The sequence below is a fragment of the Thermobia domestica genome, chromosome 4, assembly GCF_964235325.1.
Source record: "Thermobia domestica chromosome 4, izTheDome1.hap1.1, whole genome shotgun sequence".
NCBI lineage: Eukaryota > Metazoa > Arthropoda > Insecta > Zygentoma > Lepismatidae > Thermobia > Thermobia domestica.
The window spans coordinates 10,080,963-10,106,587 of record NC_137457.1 but is presented as its reverse complement, the minus strand read 5'-3'; the positions used below and the strand labels follow the sequence as shown (position 1 = coordinate 10,106,587).

At 34.2% G+C, this 25,625-nt stretch overlaps 1 protein-coding gene across 3 annotated transcripts in view; it reads right to left on the bottom strand.

Annotated features, from left to right (window-relative positions):
• The window catches only part of LOC145683707 (uncharacterized), a 66,195-nt gene that overhangs the window by 6,028 nt on the left and 34,542 nt on the right, over positions 1-25,625 (bottom strand). For all 3 annotated transcript variants that reach the window (XM_081755146.1, XM_081755147.1, XM_081755149.1), the window contains exons 13-18: positions 15,569-15,646; positions 13,082-13,159; positions 11,163-11,240; positions 8,583-8,609; positions 7,133-7,192; positions 1,564-1,593 (exon numbers count right to left, since the gene is read on the bottom strand). In XM_081755146.1, coding sequence (XP_081611272.1) covers positions 1,564-1,593; positions 7,133-7,192; positions 8,583-8,609; positions 11,163-11,240; positions 13,082-13,159; positions 15,569-15,646 — 351 coding nt within the window. The remainder of the gene's footprint in view (positions 1-1,563; positions 1,594-7,132; positions 7,193-8,582; positions 8,610-11,162; positions 11,241-13,081; positions 13,160-15,568; positions 15,647-25,625) is intronic.

The following is a 25,625-nucleotide window of genomic DNA, read 5'->3' as shown; positions in this document are numbered from 1 at the left end:
AAAGCCACACATGGGCATACAGAACCTCATCTTTGTACTTCTGGCCAATGATTGACCAGCATCGAAGATGTACAGGTAAGTATGACCATTCATCATAATGCCTGCCTACACCAGTACATCACTACCAACATACCGATTCCTTTCCCCAATGTTCTTGGGATGTAAGCGAGTTTCCTGTTTACGCCAGATCAGAGTGCTCTGGGAACTGTACCGGGATTCATCCGTGGACAGTGTAAGGCCCCATTCATTCAGTGATCCACTGATGATGTTCTCGACACCACTGTGAACGGGCCCTTTTGCATGCCTGAATCAGTGGAATGCATGTTGCTTGTCCTCGGGTATACAGACTACGGGTGTCACTCTCTAGTACACAATTTAGTGTGGCACTCTTATCCCTAAGACGGCTGCAAGCTCCGCTGACAGTTGTCTTGCAAGCATGGTTCGGTTTTCACGCGCAATTACGAATAAGTATTTGCCCTGTTGTGCAGTTTTTATTCGTGGACGTCCTTCACCGGGTTTACGGTTGATGCCTCCGGTGTCAATAAACTATTTTCACAACTTAGACACTACACTTTGTGGCACATTGATAGCTTGTGTTACTGCTGTCTGTGTGTTACGTTTTTCCAAGCGTCCATGATCCGGTCTTTGTTAAACGTATGAAAATGATGTCTTTGCGGCGTATTCCATTAATCTCTTGCCACATTGAGGTCAGCAATACTCTCCGCTCACTACAACACTGAACACATGGAATGCGCTAATTTCGAATCCAAGCACTAGTGTTCGATTTGTTCCCATAGGAGGCCAGGCGGATGCCGGTTCAATGCTCTTCATAAGTAATAGAAATGAAATGAAATCTTTAAGTTTTACGTTCAACGGTTATGGCGGTTAGGCTAAAGGAGACGGTGACGATGAGTGATGAATGAAATGGTGGAATGAAGAAAGTGGGAGGAAACGGAAGAACTCCGAGAAATCCCACGTACACGGTGTTTGTCCACCACAAAGTTCACTTGGCGGGGCTGAGATCGAACCCGAGACCCCAAGCACCAGAGGTGAACGCTCTACCACTGAGCCACCGCGGCCCCATTATAAGCAATAGACTCTATGCACCATAATTCCTATACTCGCGTAGAGCTCCTCCGTGGCTAAGCGGTTAGCGTACGCACCTTTGGCGTGGGAGACCCGGGTTCGATTCCCGGCGGGAACTCATGTGGTTCGGATTCCACGTTAATCAGTAGGTCCACGTCTCATATAGCCTCGCTGCTGAAAGGGACGCTAAACTAAAATCAACTCAACTCAACTCCTATACTCGCGATGCCCTTTAACTTCATATGCAAGTTCTTGCGTTATATATATAGGGAAAGAGAAGATAACACTAAAATAACAAATGCAGCACCATTACCTTCAGTACGGTGGAAGTAAAACATACCTGTATCAATCTCAAACGCAACTTATATTTCAAAGCGTTAAGATTGAATGATGTAATAGAATGATTCAAAAGTAGAAATATTTAGCAACGTTGAGAGTTACTTTTTTTAGATAATAAACTACAAATAACATACTTACCCATTCCTTTTAAAAATCTTAATCCGGGAACTGGAAAATGTAAAAAGGAGAAATAATGGTGAAATATATACACTACTGTAATAGTATTTTGCAATCACACAAAACATGAGGTTAAATTTGTTTTCTTCTTTCTACTCTTATATTTAGTTTCTTTTTTTTACATATGTTTTTTGAATACACAGGTTATAGGTTTGTGTGAATTATTATTCAACTAAGATCGCAAATAAAACACTTGAGTTGAACAGAAGTAATATTGAACTATATTACAATTTCTGCGCTGCAACAACGCTTTGCAACAATGTGCTTATACGTAGTATACAGGTGTTATAATGCCAAAAAATGTAACAAAGTTTAATATTTGTTTTATTCAATTCTATTTCTTTATCAAAAGTTTCCTTATTATTTCAGGAATGATTAAAATTACCTTTTGAACTGTAGGATTTTTGAGCATTTTGTTTTCTGTTTTGTAAAACTTAATAATGGAATATAAAAAGAACTAAGTAAGTAATTAAATAAGTAAACTACAATATAAATAATAATATACATACCAGCGTTTTATTTAAATGATTTTGAATCGCAATTTCGTACACAAAATGATAGAAATGCGAAGCAAATGAAACATTGCATCGCAACATGTAGTACAACTACAATCATAATTTATTTTTGAATGAAGTTAGTTTTGCGATAAGAAAGCGTGACATAATGTTACCTTAGTGATAGAAGATTCTGACAGTTGGGGTTATAGTCTGGTGCTCCTCTTTTTCTGTGTACTAAATGAATTTCTTTAGGTTCTTTTTTGATTCTGAATAACACAAAGAAGTCTACTATGGAATAAATGCCATACTATTAGACAGTGGGCATAGAATTAACTATAAAGACCCCGTGTCCACATCGATATTTTATAGCTAACTAACTAACTCTATGGCCTATGGAACTCGGAGGTTCAATGCCGCGTTTCCAAAAGCTCTCCACTGACTTCTATCCTTAACCAACTGGATCGAGTTTCTACTTTGTATTCATATTTCTGCGAGATCCATCTTGTTATTGTCCTCCCATCTGCGCCTAGGTCTTCCTAATGGTCGTTTTCCTATTGGTCTTCCAGTCAAGACCTTGAAAGTCTTTTTAATTTCTTCCATCCTAGCTCCATGACCTGCCCATCTAAGCCTGATAGACTAGATGACCCTAACAATGTTTGGCAAACCGTATAAATTATGTAGTTCCTCGTTATGAAGTTTCCGCCATTCCTCATTCCCATTCTTTTTGGGTCCGATTATTCGTCTTAGGATCTTGTTCTCAAATACTTCCATTGATATTTTATAGCACATCAAAATAAATCATCTCGATTGGCTTTCTACTTTCTATCTTTATGCCCTAATTTATGACACTCTGGTAAGTAATACATCTAACTGACATTTTTTTATTTCATAGCATTCATCCAAAGAAATGATTTTACTGTGCCTTATTCTTTGTCATTGAAATAACGAACGAAAAATAGTGTTCGACTTAGAAGTTTTGAAAAATTCTTCTAAGATTAGATTCATGAAGAATTGGACTACATACGATAGGAAATTAACACTTATATTATATTATGAAGTTTTGTTGTCATAAAAATGAAGGTTCAGTTTGTGGACTGTGTAATGCCTAGTTGTTTGTTTTCAAGCTCCATATGCATTCATTCGAAACGAGCTATAATTTTAGGCAATTTGTAAAACGAAAACGCTAGTACTTTATAAATGATAGTCATTACTTTTCATCTACTTTGTTTTACATCCGTGTTTATTATACAGGGTTTATCCGCAAAGTAATAGGACTGAGTCGATTAAAAAAAAATATTGAGCCAATCGTTACAATTCTTTAAAAACTTTCAAAATAGGTTCCTTCTGCGTCGATGCAGCGCTGCCAGCGCGATTTCCAAGCATTGAAGGCGTCACGGAAGTCATTCTCCGGAATAGCCTTGAGAGCCGCGGTGCAAGCTGCTTGGATCCCCTCTGTCGTCTCAAAATGCTTGCCTTTCATGGGCGTTTCAGGTGAGGAAACAAAAAGAAGTCCGGGGGCCACATCTGGGCTGTAGGGCGGCTGCGGAAGCGTAGGGATCCCGGCCTTGGTCAGGTACCTGTTCACAAGAAAGGCGGTGTGAGCCGGGGCGTTGTCGTGGTGCAGCTTCCACTCGGCTCCGATGTCTGGTCGGACCCGATTGACCCTTCGTTTGAGTCTCTTGAGCATTTCCACGTAAAACTTGGCGTTGACGGTTTGTCCAGGAGGAACAAATTCATGGTGGACGATACCTTTGATGTCAAAAAAGACAATGAGGATCGTTTTATCTTTGCATTTGCTCATTCTTCCCTTTTTGGGCGAGGAGACGCCGGCGTGTGCCACTCGGAAGATTGCCTCTTTGTCTCGGGATCATACTCAAAGATCCATGATTCGTCACCTGTGATTACGTTATTCTAAAATTGGGGGTCACTTTCACACATGTTCAAATTTTCTTGGCACAATTCCACTCGCCGCAATTTCTGGTCGTCAGTGAGCTCTTTTGGGACAATCTTCGCGCACACCTTGCGCATGTTCAAATGCTCCGTCACAATTTCATGAACCACAGTTTTTGGTAAATTTAACATCTGGGCAATTAAACGAATGCTTAGTTGACGGTCTGAGTTCAAAACTTCGCGCACGCGAGTCACATTGTCGGTGTTTGTCGAAGTCGAATGTCTTCCAGCACGGTCTTCATCGGCGACCTCTTCCCGGCCCTCCGAAAAGGCCTTGTGCCACCGAAACACACCACTTCTTGCTAAAGCATCATCTGGGTAAGCCTGCTTGATCATATCAAACGTCTCTGTCGCAGATTTACCGAGTTTAACACAGAATTTAATCGCGTACCTCTGCTCTAACGAACGCTGCATTTTCGGCTTGCAGCACTCACAGAAACAAGTCGTGCGAAAAAGCCTGTCCTGACTCTCCGTGTGCTTGGAGACAACTGACCAGCCGCTCGTTCATTAGCTAGGAACGCCCTCTACCGGATCCATTCGGTGCCCGCACGCTCCAAAGTACAGTCATGGCGGAATAAAATCAGTCCTATTACTTCCCGTACAAACCCTGTATACCAGGGTGCGACAGAACCTACTAAGCAGTTTTAAGGAGCAATAAAAAGTAAATCTGGATATATAGAGAAAAATGTTTTTGTTTTCTAAATTAGTACAATATACCATTTTACATTCATTAGGTTTAAAAATAATGTCCTCAAGATGGCGCCTGAGCATCAATAGATTGTTGTAGACGATCACAGAAGTTTTGAGCAGCTCTTGCACGCATATCGCGGGGTATGGCATTCACTTCGTCAATAAGCCGCTGTTTTAAGTCTGGTATGGTGTGAGGGCGGCTTTTGAAAACCTTTTCCTTCAGATATCCCCCCAAAAATAGTCACAAATGCTCAAATCTGGCCGCTTGACATTAGCCCTCAAAGAGACGATGCGTCCCGGAAACATCTGTTGTTTTCATAATAAGCGCGAACGGCAAAACCACGATGTGCACCGGTCCAGACCATATTAGCTACTAAAATGGGGTCAACGACTGAACAAAGACAGACCACGTGCAACTGCCTACCCCCATCACAGCTCTCGCGGTAATCGATAGAAACTGCTTAGTCGGTTCTGCCGCACCCTGTACAAAAAGTTATTTACCTTTAATATTTCATGTCTATGTTAAACAGCAAAATCGCTTGAAATGTCATTTCGATCCTTTCCATTGTTACAAAAAATGTTATGCAAAATTTATGAAATGCGATTTAAATGTAAGCTTGTTTGTAAATTGCGAAAAAATAAAACTGATAGTACATACGTATAACAACAAAATTGTGAAGGTTTCATACGGTTCAGGTAATAAACATTATATTACACAATACAAACAGACCATTGGGCAAATATGAGGAAAAGATTTTCTCTTTCAATAGTTGTCTCACTCATAAGCTATTTTAAAAATAAGATATTGATTGTTGTTGTAGAAACTATAATATAACTTTCATTAAATCTAATTTGCTGGTTTATTGAATTCCGAACAAGACATATCTATAACTAAATATATAAATACACATTATATTTCTTAAAATCGTTAACTCTTTGGTATGGACATTTTTAAATAGATGTTACTTATGTGACTTAAAGTTATCTTGTGGCGCAAGCAATGTTTCAGACTTAAAAATACCATTCTAAAATTCTCATACGCTCTTCAAACAACGAGCGTTTGCCTTCCTTTTTTGACTTATTGTCTTTCGATACATGTTCATTTTACAATTACGTAAGTAACTACATATCCGTGAGGTTTTCATTCAACACATTGCCAATATTTTTCAATCCAATAATCCAATAATTCCCAGTAAAGTCTGCATATATCCAGTGTTGCCAATTTGGAGGTTTTATCACCAAATCTGATGGCTTTGAACGGTAATTTGGTGGAAAATATGCAATGTAATGACAAGTGTGAAAATGTAATGAGTCGTAAATTACTTTTTCGTGGAAATTAGTGGATATTTTAACAACGAATTGACCATACGGTATCTGAACTCTTGCTCATCAATCTCGCTTTCACTTTTTCGACAAAGGAATAGAAGCTATTCAATCATTTTCCAGGTATATAACGTTACTAATGTAGGCGAACCAAGTAACTTCCCTTGAAGCCGTTCTTAAAAAAGAGTGTCATACCAAGTTGATTTACCAAGTTAGTTGTAGGAGTTTCTGATTAAATTTACTTGTAAGTGTATTGCTTAAAATAAAAACTGAAATTATGTTAACTTTTGCCTTGTGATACCTATCAATGTTACTTTCATGCATGATTCCGGGGCATAGATTGTCACACCTGTAAAACAAATACTACGATTCGATCTACAGTAGTTTGAAAGTAGTTGGAGAGTGATGTACAGGCAATAGAAATGTACTGTTGGAAACCAATATTGTTGGGCATCAAATATTAAAAATAAACATACCATATCTTTAAAATGTGTTGGTCAGTCTACTTAATTCCGGTACTGCCGCAATAAGTAAAGTGTATCAGGAAATTAAAACCATTTAGTCAGGGCAATGTGTATTCGGTTTCCACAGCAGTTTGATAACGGGTATGTTCACAGTACCCCAACTCCTACTACTATAGGAATTTACTTTGTCTGGATTCCATGTCCATGTCTAGGGTCATTTCTGTTGGAGTTTCTAAATCTGTTTAGTGCTACTGTGGTGATTTGAAGTCTTAGATTGAGCTGGAAAATGTGATAATCTGTTAGCAGCATTGCATATATGCATTGCAAAAACTGTTAAAATTTATGTACAAATTTTGAAGAATTAAATTAAGTTTACAAAGTGATTTTGTTCAAAAACCTTAATTTCAGTAGTATAAAGAAAGAAGACGTATAGTATTTATTTATCATAAGTTATACGTCTTTAATAAACAAATTGAAGTGATTTACAGATGGAATTTCGAAGTACATTACATTATAATTATAGATTAAAAATAAACGTATTTTTTTTCAAGATATATATTGAAACAAGGTAAGTAGTGCAATTTTATATATTTTTTAAATTGATACCTGAATCAAAATGATATCCTGATGGTGGTGGAGCAGTAGGAGTAGGTTCAACTCCTTTATCTAAAATAAAAAGAAAAACAATTTATAAAATGTTTGTTTTAATTTAACTTTATTACTTTTGCGAGTTTCTTTACAGCTAAATGTTTATCTTTTAGTAAATTGAGATTTACAATAGTCAAATAGTGCAAAAAGAAAAAAAAACATTTAATTTCTTTCAAATAAATGGTACACTACTAAATGCATTCTTTGAAGTTCCACTCGTACTTCTTCTTGCTTCTAAATTTTATTTATTATCTACGTCTCTGTTGTCATAATTTCTTTAAACCATTATCAAAGCGTACTGAGAGGAAGTGTTAGAGTATATCCAGTAAAAAGCATAAATTTAGGAATATATCCCAATAAAAAGTATCATTACAATTGCCTATTTTCATTTTTAAACGAGTGGCTTTTAACTTGTTGCTACCGGAGTTACACGGTAACGCAACGTGCAAGTTCGTGGCATGTACGTAAGGAATTTGGTAGCAAGAAATGTGAGTTTTCAGTAGCGCAGCGTGAATCGCCATAGCATGTGGCTACGGACTGTGCTACTCAGAAATAAGAGTTACAAGATAACGCAGACTATATTCCCTAAGCATGTAACTTTTGATCCTTGTGTACAGATATAAGAGTTAAGCATTAACGCAGAAGGTATTCCCATACCATGTAGCAACCTACCTTGGTAGTTAAGAATAAGCATTTTACGCGTGGTGAGCAAACACAAAATGTATCAGTGTTTGACTGTGGTCATATCGTAGGTAAAATAAATACTTAGAGAAATGTACCATGACTGGTGTTAATCTGACAAGACTTGCGTGTAGTGACAAATGAATCACTGTCATGAATGTTTGATTCATAACTATATGATGAGAAGACTGAACACATCAATCAAATTTCACATTTTTTACTAGTTAATCATGGTCCTTATCAATGAGTTTTAATTATTGTTGTTCCAGCAACAACAACTATAAAATGATGTAATTAGTAAGAAAAAGAACAAAATTAATAATTGAATAGATTATTAAGATCAATAATCATTATATCTTCCAGTGTTAAGATACATCTTTGAATGATTTTAAACATTTCGTTTAGAACCAATATGAATTGAGAAAATATCATACGGAACGTTTCGTTATAATTTATATATACAGTTATACACTAAAGTTTTTCTTTGATTGGTCTATAGTTAAAACTAATTCTATTACTATACTTTTACAGAAATACATTTTCTTTTTTCTGTGTAAATTTCTTATTGCCATTAGCAATTTCCTGATATTAGAATTATCTGATATTTATGAAGGTATGGTCATATTTATTCTAAAAATCATATTTATTTTTTGTTCAGTGCCTGTTGCAATTCAATGTATTTTTTACTTTACATTTTCCAATATGTTATTTATTGATTTATACTTACAAATGCCCCCCATGAATGCCTTTGACCCTAGAGCGAAAAATTAAAAATATATAAAGTTTATTATGTTTCTTGTTGCATATATATATATATATATATGTTTGTATATATATAATCTGAAACAAAACTAAAATATAATAGTTTTTTATAGCTTCTATGATATACTACTAGAACTCTGTTATGTTAAAAATTAAAATCCTTTTAGTTTTCAATTACATGTAATCTCTCCGTATTTAATGCATTTTGCAAATAATAAAAGGAAATTCGTGAAATTTCGGAACTAATTGGAGAAGACTGCTCCAACTTTAGTTTCGTCTATTAAAAACAACCAACAATAAATAAATAAATAGTATGTTAATATTTCTTGATCAGCAGTATTTAAGATATATATATTAGTTTGTAGGATCTGAATCATCCCTTTCGCTAGAGTCACGTATTTGGCGAATCTTAGAATTTCACCCCTTTGTCGTGTCTAATCATATATAACGTGAAAATGTATTGTCCTTTTTGCATGTATAGCATATCTTGACTATAGCATATAGTGGAGTCACAATCTAAGTTACAAATGAATTGACAACTTTGATATTACCAATCGAAGAAGGTCAAAGAGCCCAGCAAATACATTCGGAGTTTCTGAAGAAGAGAGGTGGGGGATAGACTTATTATCTAAGATAATTGTCTTAATATGTTCTGCGAGCCAAATATGATATATGAAAGAATTAGACAATTTTTCATAAAACTTGCAATTATATTTAGCAACTTATAACTGTATTTCGTAATAGCATCTACATTCCATTATCCTCAATGTATTTGCTTTAATTGTATGTTCTTTCGCCTTTTCCCTATCTTTCTACACATTTCGTTGAAGAAGCAAATAAGATAAAATCCTAAAATACGTGCCGCAAGCTGGGATTATTTCAATATTATTGTGTATGATTCTTCAGTATTATTACTCATGGTCTCGATATTATATGTATGGTTGTTCTTTTTATACTTTGACGATACTCCAAGTGTCGAAATAATTATCGATGATATACACTGAAGAATTAACGCTTAAATAGGAACGGGAGACGTACTAAAAAGTTTATTGAAAATGCAGGAGAGGAAGTAAGCAAATGAGAGAAAAGGGAATAGGAATAAACGAAGGATAGGAAAAGAAAAAGGAGAATACAAAGATGTAAGGAAACAAAGCGGAACGAAGAGTAAAGTTAGAAGGATTTGGAAACAATAGGAAAGGAAGATTATTTCTAAGATTATTAAAAAGGGGACGACAATCTATAGAGAGTATTGTTAAGCTGTGCAATTGTAAGAAGCATTGGAGTCTTTTTCATTATTTATCTGTGGATCTTTACCCTGCTTAATTTCTATATATAGAGTTGTGGGCTAATTTCACGGTTGAGCAAACTCACATTAATTTCTAGAGTGGGCTTGAAAAACTTTTCTACATGTGACTTTTTAAAATCACTTTGACGTACAATTTTAATATTAAAATCCAATCACGTATAATGTGTTTGAATATATCAGATTATAACTAAGAATTATCGTACTTTACACAAATGAAACTTTCCACGTTAGCTTGGGCATATTTGATAAAACATTTGCTTAAGGGTGCTCTAATTTAATATTAATGATACAATAATTTTGACCACTTTTACAATGAGCAGCAATTTAATTAAACTTTCGAAGAGATATGACAATTTTGCTGAAAACTGAAGTGAATCAAAAACTGAAAGTACTCATATGGACCACAAATTATCATCTTAATAATAAATCTAAGTTATGTGATAGATCATCCATCCTTTTTATTTGAAGTTCAATTCTATGTTAATGTCAGAACAATTAAACATACAAATGTATAAATTTTTTGTGTTCTTTGAAATACAGAGGATTATGTTACACTGAGACAATATTTGAAAGATTCTCCTCAGATGAATAAACCTATGTTGTTTTGGGAGTAGTCATTATATATATATATATATATATATATATATATATATATATATATATATATATATACTAATTATACTAATACGTAATATACTGATTATGTGTGGTACGACTGGCGCTGGTGATGGACAATTAAATATGTCAAGAGACTCAACTACAAATAACTTGTTACTTATTAACTTTATCAATTAATACCTTCAATATCATTGTGCACACTATCAGTGTGGAACATATTTTCGACATAGAGATACTTGAACATCATACATAGGAAATGTTTGTTCGAAATGATCAGAAAGATAGACTGACTTACAGCATTTCGATTTCTTATGTGCAATAGTAACGAAACGTGTATATAAGATCAATTATCTTAAAGTGAATGTACCACAGGTTATTTGTGTCGTATTTATAAAAAGAATGTATCAATAAGCTTTGCACTGTATATTATTAATGTTATGACTTTATTGGAGTTCGTAGAGTACAGATTGGAAAAGTTCATTAGTTTCGTTAGAATTGCTAAATAAAACTATCAATCTATTTTTATTAAATATTCAGGTAGTACAATCATACCAATTTCATATGAATAGTCATATGTTTCGACTTACTCTATATTATGCTTAAAATGTTAAAGTTAATTACCTGTTAAGGGCCACTCTTTTAATATTTGTGTACATTTTAAATGGTCCTCTGCATTAGTTGTGATAAGTTTACAGGGATCTGTTTAAAAGGAAAGAAATTATTATATTTTATACTGTTGGCAGTTTGACAATATAAACGCTGCTACTCTTATTTTTAGACAGAGCTTAAGAAAAGAATATGAATTCTCTAAAAGAGATTAAATGTATGTAATAAAATGATACAACGTTCACAAACATTTGTCATAGCGGTATTAGATTGAGCGCTTTAGAATACTACGCTACCAGATGTTTAATTGAAGCAAATTAAGGCAATATTTTAAAATTGTTTGAAGAGTAATATTAATGCTTTCAGTTAAAATTGAAATTTCCATATTTTTTGGTAATGTTTTCGTAATCAATGAATTGAATCAATGAAATCAACGGAATGAATGGAATTAATGAAAACTAGATATGATAATTAATGATTATCACTTCTGGTTGCAATGAAAATAATAAAATCAGAGATAAAAGATACTCTTGGTATTGAATTCATATCGAAAATCAGCTTTGTGAGAACTATTTCCGTTTTATGCATAACACGGTCAGATAAATGTATATTTTCACCACTTGTGGTTTCAACGGATAGTTAAAAGGCGAGACAAAACTTATTCTAGGGGCGCTAAATTTGTATCAAAATTTGTTTTTTGAAATTGTTTATAGTTTTGCTCTATTGATGTAAGTATTGAAACCGCAAATACTAGTAAATTCCTAAAAATTACGCTTTCAGTAAAGTGTTGAGGATGATGATGCTGTGTTCTCTTGAGATGCTGAATTGATCACTGAAATCCGCTTGTCGGCATCTATTACCGTTTCTATTATATGCAGCAACGTTAAAACCGGAAACGGTTGATTTACAATTCTGATTTGAATAAATAGTTGACGGAAGATTTGGGACCTATTCTTTAGACCCTGAATCGATTGCAAAGAAAGAAAGACTCGATATCTCTTACCGGAAGTACTAATATTGCAACCGGAAGTACTAATAAAGTTCAACCACTTCCGGCTTTTGTGGAGTTTTGTAGGAGGTGATGGATGCTTTCTTGTGATGCTGAGCCGATTACAAGAAACACTTAACGCCATTATCGTTTATATTCTATAGCAACAAACGTTGAAATCGGCAATGCTGACCTTTACCAATTCCGGTTTGACTAGAGGGTCAGTAAAACAAGAAATCTATTCTTGTGACCCTGAATCGATTGCAAAAGACACGTTGCGATATCTTTTACCGTTTTTGGTCTGTGGAAGTCACTATTGAAACGAGAAGTTTCAGTGAATTTCAACTACTTGGGTTTGGGTGTGTGTTACGGATGATGACGTTACGTTATCTTGAGACACTGAATAGATTTCAGAAAGCCACTGGTTGCTATCTATAACAGTGTTTGCTCTACGGGGAAGAATGTTAAAACCGTAAATGGCTAACATCAAGAATTATTGGTTTGAACAAAAGGTTAACAGAATAGATGGAAGCTATTCTTGTTTATTTTCCAAATTGTTCGAGTCCTGAGGGGTTTGTTTCGAAAGCAACAATGTAACTTCTTATTACAGGATGAGAGAATAAAAAACTAGAAAATTTTCTTCAAACAACGTTCTTAAATATTTTTCAATATTGTACTTGTACCGTAAAGTAATTAATAACATTTGAAACATTTTATATAAGTGTTTTAACATTTAACTTAAGGTATACTTTAAAAAAGAAAAGGGAACAAAATATTTTTAAAATCTAGTCACTAATAATATAATTCGATACTAATTATGGAACTTTTGAAATAACTTCATTTGTAATTCATTTATATCATGCATACATGTAACTGAGTACAATGGCATAATATTTTCAGCACTGTGGTCTTGAAAACGGTTTAAGTTTCTTACTGAATGTTTTACCTGGAATATGTCTTCTCTCTAACTGATGTAAACAGTCCTTCAGTAACGTAACACTTGAATGTAGACGCACCCATGGGTCTGCAAAGCAATTTTTATATTTTTATTATATAAGCTACACACAGATTTCTATTATTATTCCTTCTTTTAAGTTAGAGTGTTAACTTGAAAATAGTTGCACTCGATCTATTTCAAGTAATACAATAATGCAGAACGAACAAAAAACCTGAATTTGTTTATTTTTTAAACAGAAATATAAATATACTTTTCTATCTATTATATTATAAATCAAATAAAATATTTACCTCAGTATACATTCTTTTATTGGTTTACCCACATTCTTGGTAACTCTTTGGTAAAAATAAAATTAGATAGCACAAACAGTAGGAGAGAAACAATAAGACAAAATTTGAAAGTATAAATGACAATTCTAATACCCTAACTAGAAGGAAGACCCTCGATCAGATAATACAATACTCAACACAGAAAGTTCTCTGGGTCGTAACCTCAGTTACGAGTCAGCGCAGGCCAGAATGTTTAGCCCGGGCCCGGCCCGGCCCGTGAATTTATAATGTGAGATCCGACCCGAGTGCGAAATATGTTTTAGGATTTAGGCCCGAGCCTGGCCCGAGCTTGCGTGCTTAACAAACTAGCCCTAAATAAGCCCGAATCACAGAAACTTAATAACTAACGTAAAATTATATTTTATTTACAGGAACTAGAGTTTAATTTTGCTGTTGTGTTTTCCAAGTTCTCCAGAAAGAGCGGACCAATAAATATCGTTGTACAGTATGTACGAAGGTAGACCCGAGAATTGTGGTTATATATTTAAATGTTTCCGGCCCCAACCTGTGCAGACGTCAGTAAACAAAGGCCTATAAATGTCAAAGTTCATTCTTTAGAATTAATGTTTACCACAACCTAACCCAACTTGAAATTTAAATTAAGTTCGAAGTTTTGTTCAGAAATTGTTTCAAATTTAGTATATTTACTGAATGATCATCTATACCGGAATTTTCATACCAGAAACCAAATTTCATTCACTAATGAATATAGATTCGTATTAAGAAATTGGGAATAAAAAATCTTATATGCTAAATTTGATTAAAGAATTCAGAAACTATCTTCAAAGTAATGAATGCTGATGTGATAAATCCAACAAAGGTAACGCATTTAGAATCATATATAAAAGTGATTATTCACGGAAAATATTAGAGAATATTAATAGTTTGAGGTACATTAAAATTCCAAACACCTCTTTATCGGAAGTCATGAAAAAGGTTAATACTTCAATGGAAGAATATTTCATAGTAGGTGAACGTCTAGCAAGAATCCTTCATATAGATTTAGTAAGTTTATCAATTACATATAGTTCACCTAAATTACATGAAATCAATGTATCAAGTAGGCCAATGATCTCGACAAGATGTCATCCTACTTACAGGATAGGAAAATCGTTAGGAAAAATATATTTAAACTCCCAAAAAATTACATATACCGTAGAAAGCGGCTATGAATTAAAGAGAGATCTATGCTCTTTCGTTAATGCCAAAAACTATAAGCTTGTATCAATAATCATAGTCATTTCAATTTCTCTTAATACTTAGTAGTGACTATATGAAAACAAAGACTTTCCTTTCGTAAAAATTTCTGTTTTCGAATAACTTAAATTTTACTTAGAATCACAAAAAGGAGGGAACAGCTTATTCTACCTTTTCCATGGAGGAATCACCGCTGTAGTCCACATACTGGTTTTTACGGATGGAGCCACTAAATACTCGCCAAGATCACAATTCAAGATCAAGTGTAAATATTTTTTTCCCATTACACCACACTAGTCCAATTATTGTTCTACATATTTCTTTACATTCATTGTAAGCCATGAAACGATCTTCAACCTAATACTGGACAATTACATTCAATGCATCTATTAAAGAAACCAATTGTGCAAACTCTTCATGATTCGATTACCTCTTACGGAATCCTAATGAAGAAAATGCTATTTTTTTTAAACTTTTAACCTCTTTTCGTTTGAGGGAGACCCGGGTTGGATTACCGGCGGGAGCTGACATGGTTCGGATTCCAACTTAATCAGTAGGTCCACGTCTCACATAGCCTCGGTGCTGAACGGGACGTTAAACTAAAAATCAACGCAACTCAATCCTCTTCTCGTTTTTATTGTATGCTTTTAATTTTATCACATTATATTATATGCATATTTCCAGTTGGCTGTACGTTATGTATGCTTGATTGTGAGTGTAATATTTTTTTCCTTGCATTAGTACTACTATTGTATATATAGTTTCTTGTATTTTATTTTCGTATTTGCAGCCGTAGATGTGTAATATTTCGATTTTATGTTTAATACTTAAAACTGTAATATTTATACTTACCTGGTTAAGTGGAAGACAAGACACGATTAGCCTTAACTTTGCCATGTAAAAGAGACTAAATAAAAATGATAAATTTGAAATAAAAGAAATATTTTACCTGCATATTTGCCATCTGGAGTGTCAGCAAAACAATGCTTTAAGGCATCGACTGTGGTGACTAATCGTTTCCAAGAATCTATTGAATAAAAAATACTTGTTAATTTGACATAATTGAGGTATACCGCTAATATGAGGACATTATAAAAGGTAACTTAAATAATGGAAAATGAATTTATATGTTGCCAGAGATACATATCTAGAAACAAAAATTCTACACTATTAACATTACAACTTCACTCGATTTAAAACGTTTTTATTTGGTAGCCACAGACTTTTCACTGGGCCACTATTTATATGATTTACACTAGGGATACAATTTTTTTCACAATAACCGCTGAAATTATTGAAATGGTCTGTTATTATCAATTCTTACTATTGATTATATAAATACAACAAAGCTTCCGAATAGGTTCTTTTATTTACTCATAACATTACTTCGAAAATTTTTATGGACGGGTATATTACCATTTCAAAGTAAGATGCTGAATTAAAAGATATTGGAGGAAATATTTAATGCTATCTTAATTGCAAGATATTTTCATTAAACTAATTATTTTTCTTTTAGGTTCACTTCACCTGAAAACTATCTCTCAATATATATATATATATTATTGTACTAGAAGTACAAAATGTTTTCACCTACGAGATGTCATTTTTAGAGTTACAATTAAGGGGAAACTAATGGAAATTGTCAGAAATAAATAAAAAACTTTATGGGCTCACTTTCTAAACAAAACATTTAGTTTGGTACACTTTCTAAATCTATGGATTTTCCAAGGATATTTAACTTGTCTGTCTGTGAGAGAAAAAATCAATTACTTCTTGATGGATCACGATTAATTTTGGAAACAATGTAGATTACCAAAAGTTAGAAATCGAATTGGTTGAAGATCATCTATCTACCAGTCGTGGTAGAAATAAACATTTTCGGTTTTGAAGTTGATCACTATAAAGTAGAAACTGTAATAGAAAACGAGAATTGGTTTCCTGCGGTCGTTAATCGTCAAAATGATGTACTCTATGTGCATCCTTAACTCTCTACTTAAATCAGAAATAACAAAAATCCAGCATAATTTTTAGTTTCAGTATTGGTCAACATAGAGTAAAAACGGTAGGAGATAACAGGAAACGGTTCTCTTTAGTATCGATTTAGCATTCTAAGAATAGTTGTCATTTTTCGCTCTTAGCTCTCTTTTTGGTCCAGGGGGCGCGGTGGCTCAGTGGTAGAGCGTTCACCTCTGGTGCTTGGGGTCCCGGGTTCGATCCCAGCTTCCGCCAAGTGAACTTTGTGGTGGACAAACAGCGTGCTCGTGGGTTTTCTCGGGGTTCTCCCGTTTCCTCCCACTTTCTTCATTCCACCATTTCACTCATCTCTCATAATCACCGTCTCCTTTAGCCTAACCGGCATAAGCGTGGGACGTAAAACTTAAAGATTTCATTTCATTTTTCTTTTTGGTCCAGAAGTGGCAGGAATCAAGTATGTTTGATTTAAATAATGATCAACATGAAATGAAGACGATAATCGATAACTAAAACCTATTATCCGCAATGAATGAAGCGTCCCAAAGTATATTCCATATCCGCAACCTCTCTACTGAAACTGGAGGTAGTATAAATCTATTACCACTTTCTGTTTCAATAGTAATTGAGAAAAGGGCACATTATATAAACCAAACTCCTTCTCGTAGTGTACACATGCACTGTTATAAGTTTTAATTATAGCTATTTATGCATGGCTCGAACCACCTTTATACTCTTAGTGATAGAGATAGTTGAACACAGTAGTAATGGCCTTACTTTGCCTAACTTTTTGGCCCCTGGGTCCCTGCCTCAGGACCCATGGTCCCTGGCCGGGGTCAATGACCTAGGGGTACCTAGGACCACCCCCTCTAAATTTTGGCAGGGGTACCATGGCCCACCCCCTAAATTTTGGCAGGGGTACATAGGACCACCCCCCTTAAATTTTGGAAATTGCCAAATCTAAAAATTTGGTATGGTAGCCTAGGACCATAGTATGTACCTCTATCAGTATTGGGTGTCTATGTCGTTCCCTTTCATGGGTAAAAAATTGCCAAAAATTCAAATTTCGGGGGTTTTTGACCTAATTTATCCCCTTGGATGAGGTGTTATTACCCTATATGGTTATATGGTCGTATACAGGGGTCCATTACCTTTCATAAGACATGGGTATATTAATGCACCCCTTGAAAAATTTGGGAGGGGTACCTTGGCCCACCCCTTAAATTTTGGAAATTGCCCAATTTGAACATTGGGTATTATAGTACAGGACCCTAATATGTATTATGATAAATTTGGGTGGTCCACCTCATTCCCTTTTAGGGGTACATAGGACCACCCCCCTTAAATTTTGGAAATTGCCAAATCTAAAAATTTGGTGTGGTAGCCTAGGACCATAGTATGTACCTTTATCAGTATTGGGTGTCTATGTCGTTCCCTTTCATGGGTAAAAAATTGCCAAAAATTTAAATTTCGGGGGTTTTTGACCTAATTTATCCCCTTTGATGAGGTATTATTACCCTATATAGTTATATGGACGTATACAGGGGTCCATTACTTTTCATAACATATGGGTATATTAATGCACCCCTTGAAAAATTTGGGAGGGGTACCTTGGCCCACCCCTTAAATTTTGGAAATTGACCAATTTAAACATTGGGTATTATAGTACAGGACCCTAATATGTATCATGATAAATTTGGGCGGTCCACCTCGTTTCCTTCCAGGGGCACAAAATTGCCAAAATATAAACGTAAGCAATACGTTATACCACGTGTTTGATTTTTGGTCGATTTTATCCCCTTTGATGAGATGTTATTACCTTATATGGTTACATGGTCATGTATAGGGGTCCATTCCCTTTCATAAGATATCGGTATATTTGTACACTCCTTTAAAATTTTGGGAGGGGTACTTTGGCCCACCCCTTAAATTTTGGAAATTGCCCAATTTAAACATTTGGTATTATAGTACCGGACCTTAACATGTATTATGATAAATTTGGGTGTTCCACCTCGTCCCCTTTTAGGGGTACAAAATTGTCAAAATATAAACGTAAGCAATACGTTGTACCACGTGTTTGGTCTTTTGGCCCAATTTATCCTCTTGGATGAGGTTCTATTACCTTATATGGTTATATGGTTATGTATAGGGGTCTATTCCCTATCATAAGACATAGGTACATTTGTGCACTTCTTTAAAAATTTGGGAGGGGTACTTTGGCCCACCCCTTAAATTTTGGAAATTGCCCAATTTAAACATTTGGTATTATAGTACCGGACCTTAACATGTATTATTATGATAAATTTGGGTGTTCCACCTCGTTCCCTTTTAGGGGTACAAAATTGTCAAAATATAAACGTAAGCAATACGTCGTACCACGTGTTTGGTCTTTTGGCCCAATTTATCCTCTTGCATGAGGTTCTATTACCTTATATGGTTATATGGTTATGTATAGGGGTCTATTCCCTATCATAAGACATAGGTACATTTGTGCACCCCGGGAGGGGTACTTTGGCCCACCCCTTAAATTTTAGAAATTGCTCATTTTATATATTTGGTATTATAGTACCGGACCTTAACATGTATTATTATGATAAATTTGGGCGTTCCACCTCGTTCCCTTTTAGGGGTACGAAATTGCCAAATTTTAGTACAACCACGTGTTTGGTCTTTTGGCCCAATTTATCCTCTTGGATGAGGTCCTATTACCTTATATGGTTATATGGTCATGTATAAAGGTCCATTACCTATCATAAGACATAGGTACATTTGTGCACCCCGGGAGGGGTACTTTGGCCCACCCTTAAATTTTGGAAATTGCTCATTTTATATATTTGGTATTATAGTACTGGACCCTAACATGTATTATGATAAATTTGGGTAGTTCACCTTGTTCTCTTTCATGCGTAAAAAAAATTGCCAAATTTTACTACAACCACGTGTTTGGTATTTTGGTTCACCCCTTGGATGAGGTCCTATTACCTTATATGATTATATGGTTATGTATATTGGTCCATTCCCTATTATAAGACATGGGTATATTGATGCACCCTTTAAAAAATTTGGGAGGGGTATCTTGACTCATCCACTCAATTTTAGAAATTGATTAATATAAGCATTTGGCATCTTCGTACAGGTCTTCAATATGTACAACTATAAATTTGGATGGTCCACATCGTTCCCTTTCATGGGTAAAGAACTACCAAAAATCAAATTTCGGATGTTATTGACCCCTATTTAATATGTTATATGGTTTATTACCTCTATATGTTTATGTTCTCTTTTAAATTTGGGAATTATCAAATAACAAAATTCGGTAAACGTTTTCTAGGACCCATTGGTATTCCTCTTATGGCCAAATATTCAAAATTTAAAGGTTATTGACCGGCTTTATTATTGAATAAGTACAGGATTTATTACTTTTTCATAAGACACAGGTGTATTTGTGTACCAATCTTAAATTTTGGGAGGGGTACATTTCTTATTGTCATATCAATAATTGGTAATTGTTCTTTGGGTAAATCATTGTGATCACGTGATCAGTTATTGACCTATGATGGGATTAGGAGTCCAGGACATTGGTACATTGAAACTTTGTAGGATAATTTGAGAATGCGTCATTGGTATTGATTATTACAGCCAAATATAAACGTAAGCAAGACGTTGTACCACGTGATTGACCTTGATGAGGTAGTGTACAGGGATACATAGCTAACCTTATTGAATCTTATTACTCATAGTCTTAAGGGAATACATGCTACAACACTGGCAAAGTTATTGTTAATGCAATTTCATTGGCTGATCACTATCTTTCGTGCAATCTGATTGGTTGATCACTATCTTTCGTGCAATCTGATTGGTTGATGAGTTTTAAATCTTTGCTGTATTCAGTTTTTAAGTTTTGTTTTACATTTAAAAATCTTGTTTTCGTTCAACATTTTGCACTCAATGATAAATATGATCAAAACCGTTTATTTGTTAATCGAATAGTTAAAAACCGGATAGTTTGACGGTTAACCGTGAAACGTAAAAATTTTTTAGTTTGAAAATTTTTTGTTTGAAAGTTTTTGTTTGAAAATTCTTGCTTTCAAATTTTTTGTTTGAATTTTTTGTTTGAGAATTTTGTTTGAAATTTTTTTTGACAACTTTTGTTTCAAAATTTTTTGTTTAAAATTTTTTTGTTTGAAATTTTTTTCGTTTCAAAATTTTGTTTGAGATTTTTTCGTTTGAAATTTTTGTTTGAATTTTTTTTTCGTTTTCAATTTTTTGTTTGCAAATTTTTGTTCGAAAATTTTGTTTAAAATTTTTTGTTTGAAATTTTTCGTTTCCAAATTTTTTGTTTGAAATTTTTTGTTTCAAAATTTTGTTTGAAAATTTTTTTTTTCGCTTCAAAATTTTGTTTGAATTTTTTTTCGTTTGAAATTGTTTGTTTGAATTTTTTTTTTCGTTTCAAAATTTTGTTTCAAAGATTTTTTGTTCTAAATTTTTGTTTCAAAGTTTGAGTTGACATTTTTAAAAGTTTGTGCACTTATTAGTAAAGAACTGGAACTGTTTAGAACAAAAACCTCTGGCAACATTGTGGTGCAATAGTACACGTCAGAACATGATAATGCAACGTCATCAGTTTTGCATCATATATAAGTATCGTTCGAGTTAGTATTCATGACAACATCATCATGGCTACTTGTCTGCAGTTTCTAAACACACGTGATGTGATGAAATCATTTACCAAGATTACTGATTTACAACAGAATGTACCTTATAGAATCTTAGCTAGCCAAATGATCCCTACAAAGTTTGGATTAAGAATCGTAGTGAAGCTTGAAAATGATAAGAATATAATTTTACCAGCAAGATATTTACCCATGGAACCATCAAAACAAGAAGAACTGCTGCGTTTCTTAAATACTGGATCTGTATCTTTATGTTACAAAGGATTCTTGGGTCGAAGTCATCAACTTGAATTTATTACACAGCCAGATTCGTCAGCCATTGTGATGAAATCATGAATCAGCACATTCCAATGACGTCAGCTGTAGTTGTATGAATTTGGTTGGTCGGCATGACGTCAGCAACTGTGATGAAATCATGAATTCAAACGTCAGCACATTCCTTACCAATGACGTCAGCAATAACTATAAACCAGCAAATACAGTGTCATCCCACGAAATCATTTGAGCAAGTGCTTTTCAGGAGGAAAGATGTGCACTTCTAACGATAAAGAGTTCATCTTCGCAAGCTATTATCCAATAAATATATTTCAAACAAAACATGTGATGATTGGTATCAGTGCTAGAACATTTGAACCTGTGATTCGATTGGGCAAAGCAGAACAATTTGGTGTACAACTGACCTGTGAAGAATGGCAAATATTATGTTCACGAATCGACCAAATGAACGATTATTTTCATGATGAGCTAAATGTGACCATAGTCAAATCATTAGGCTCAAATCATGAAGTGGTGATGCGTACAGTCCTCGAAGAGAAGATGGTGTTGTTACGTAAAAAGAGTACATTCCATGTCCCTCGCAACATGGTGTATCTAACACAAACAGAATGGAACAAATTCATCAGCGTATTCCAGTGTGTGAAATATGCAGTGGAAGTGTGCAACAAAACTAGTATATTCCTGAAAAAGTACTATTTTGAAAAATGTGTTATGCATATTGTACAACATGTATCTAGATATTGTGATGGTTGTCAACATCGTTCGTGGGTGCATACCTGTATTGATAAACAGTTTATTTGTGATCAAATGGACATTGAGTTTCCACCAATTGATATTGCATTAGACCTTAAAAGACTTCAACTGGAATTAAAATTATATGCTAAAGACAAACTAGTGCAAGAAGTTCAAAATACATTGTATCGACAATATCCAGAACCACTATCTGGTACGGATGTATGTGGAGTGTAATAAAATGATCCATTTCAATGAATTGTGTTTTTTCATTTCAAGTACAACCCCAGGTTCTGACGTGTACTATTGCACCACAATGTTGTCAAAGGTTTTTGTTCTAAACAGTTCCAGTTCTTTACTAATGGGTGCACAAACTTTGAAACAAAAAATTTAGAACAAAAAATCTTTGAAACAAAATTTTGAAACGAAAAAAAAAATTCAAACAAACAATTTCAAACCAAAAAAAAATTCAAACAAAATTTTAAAGCGAAAAAAATTTCAAACAAAATTTTGAAACAAAAAATTTCAAACAAAAAATTTGGAAACGAAAAATTTCAAACAAAAAATTTTAAACAAAATTTTCGAACAAAAATTTCAAACGAAAAAATCTCAAACAAAATTTTGAAACGAAAAAAAAATTTCAAACAAAAAATTTTAAACAAAAAATTTTGAAACAAAAGTTGTCAAAAAAAATTTCAAACAAAATTCTCAAACAAAAAATTCAAACAAAAAATTTGAAAGCAAGAATTTTCAAACAAAAACTTTCAAACAAAAAATTTTCAAACTAAAAAATTTTTACGTTTCACGGTTAACCGTCAAACTTTATCCGGTTTTTAACTATTCGATTAACAAATAAACGGTTTTGATCATATTTATCATTGAGTGCAAAATGTTGAACGAAAACAAGATTTTTAAATGTAAAACAAAACTTAAAAACTGAATACAGCAAAGATTTAAAACTCATCAACCAATCAGATTGCACGAAAGATAGTGATCAACCAATCAGATTGCACGAAAGATAGTGATCAGCCAATGAAATTGCATTAACAATAACTTTGCCAGTGTTGTAGCATGTATTCCCTTAAGACTATGAGTCATAAGATTCAATAAGGTTAGCTATGTATCCCTGTACACTACCTCATCAAGGTCAATCACGTGGTACATCGTATTGCTTACGTTTATATTTGGCTGTAATAATCAATACCAATGACGCATTCTCAAATTATCCTACAAAGTTTCAATGTACCAATGTCCTGGACTCCTAATCCCATCATAGGTCAATAACTGATCACGTGATCACAATGATTTACCCAAAGAACAATTACCAATTATTGATATGACAATAAGAAATGTACCCCTCCCAAAATTTAAGATTGGTACACAAATACACCTGTGTCTTATGAAAAAGTAATAAATCCTGTACTTATTCAATAATAAAGCCGGTCAATAACCTTTAAATTTTGAATATTTGGCCATAAGAGGAATACCAATGGGTCCTAGAAAACGTTTACCGAATTTTGTTATTTGATAATTCCCAAATTTAAAAGAGAACATAAACATATAGAGGTAATAAACCATATAACATATTAAATAGGGGTCAATAACATCCGAAATTTGATTTTTGGTAGTTCTTTACCCATGAAAGGGAACGATGTGGACCATCCAAATTTATAGTTGTACATATTGAAGACCTGTACGAAGATACCAAATGCTTATATTAATCAATTTCTAAAATTGAGTGGATGAGTCAAGATACCCCTCCCAAATTTTTTAAAGGGTGCATCAATATACCCATGTCTTATAATAGGGAATGGACCAATATACATAACCATATAATCATATAAGGTAATAGGACCTCATCCAAGGGGTGAACCAAAATACCAAACACGTGGTTGTAGTAAAATTTGGCAATTTTTTTTACGCATGAAAGAGAACAAGGTGAACTACCCAAATTTATCATAATACATGTTAGGGTCCAGTACTATAATACCAAATATATAAAATGAGCAATTTCCAAAATTTAAGGGTGGGCCAAAGTACCCCTCCCGGGGTGCACAAATGTACCTATGTCTTATGATAGGTAATGGACCTTTATACATGACCATATAACCATATAAGGTAATAGGACCTCATCCAAGAGGATAAATTGGGCCAAAAGACCAAACACGTGGTTGTACTAAAATTTGGCAATTTCGTACCCCTAAAAGGGAACGAGGTGGAACACCCAAATTTATCATAATAATACATGTTAAGGTCCGGTACTATAATACCAAATATATAAAATGAGCAATTTCTAAAATTTAAGGGGTGGGCCAAAGTACCCCTCCCGGGGTGCACAAATGTACCTATGTCTTATGATAGGGAATAGACCCCTATACATAACCATATAACCATATAAGGTAATAGAACCTCATGCAAGAGGATAAATTGGGCCAAAAGACCAAACACGTGGTACGACGTATTGCTTACGTTTATATTTTGACAATTTTGTACCCCTAAAAGGGAACGAGGTGGAACACCCAAATTTATCATAATAATACATGTTAAGGTCCGGTACTATAATACCAAATGTTTAAATTGGGCAATTTCCAAAATTTAAGGGGTGGGCCAAAGTACCCCTCCCAAATTTTTAAAGAAGTGCACAAATGTACCTATGTCTTATGATAGGGAATAGACCCCTATACATAACCATATAACCATATAAGGTAATAGAACCTCATCCAAGAGGATAAATTGGGCCAAAAGACCAAACACGTGGTACAACGTATTGCTTACGTTTATATTTTGACAATTTTGTACCCCTAAAAGGGGACGAGGTGGAACACCCAAATTTATCATAATACATGTTAAGGTCCGGTACTATAATACCAAATGTTTAAATTGGGCAATTTCCAAAATTTAAGGGGTGGGCCAAAGTACCCCTCCCAAATTTTTAAAGGAGTGTACAAATATACCGATATCTTATGAAAGGGAATGGACCCCTATACATGACCATGTAACCATATAAGGTAATAACATCTCATCAAAGGGGATAAAATCGACCAAAAATCAAACACGTGGTATAACGTATTGCTTACGTTTATATTTTGGCAATTTTGTGCCCCTGGAAGGAAACGAGGTGGACCGCCCAAATTTATCATGATACATATTAGGGTCCTGTACTATAATACCCAATGTTTAAATTGGTCAATTTCCAAAATTTAAGGGGTGGGCCAAGGTACCTCTCCCAAATTTTTCAAGGGGTGCATTAATATACCCATATGTTATGAAAAGTAATGGACCCCTGTATACGTCCATATAACTATATAGGGTAATAATACCTCATCAAAGGGGATAAATTAGGTCAAAAACCCC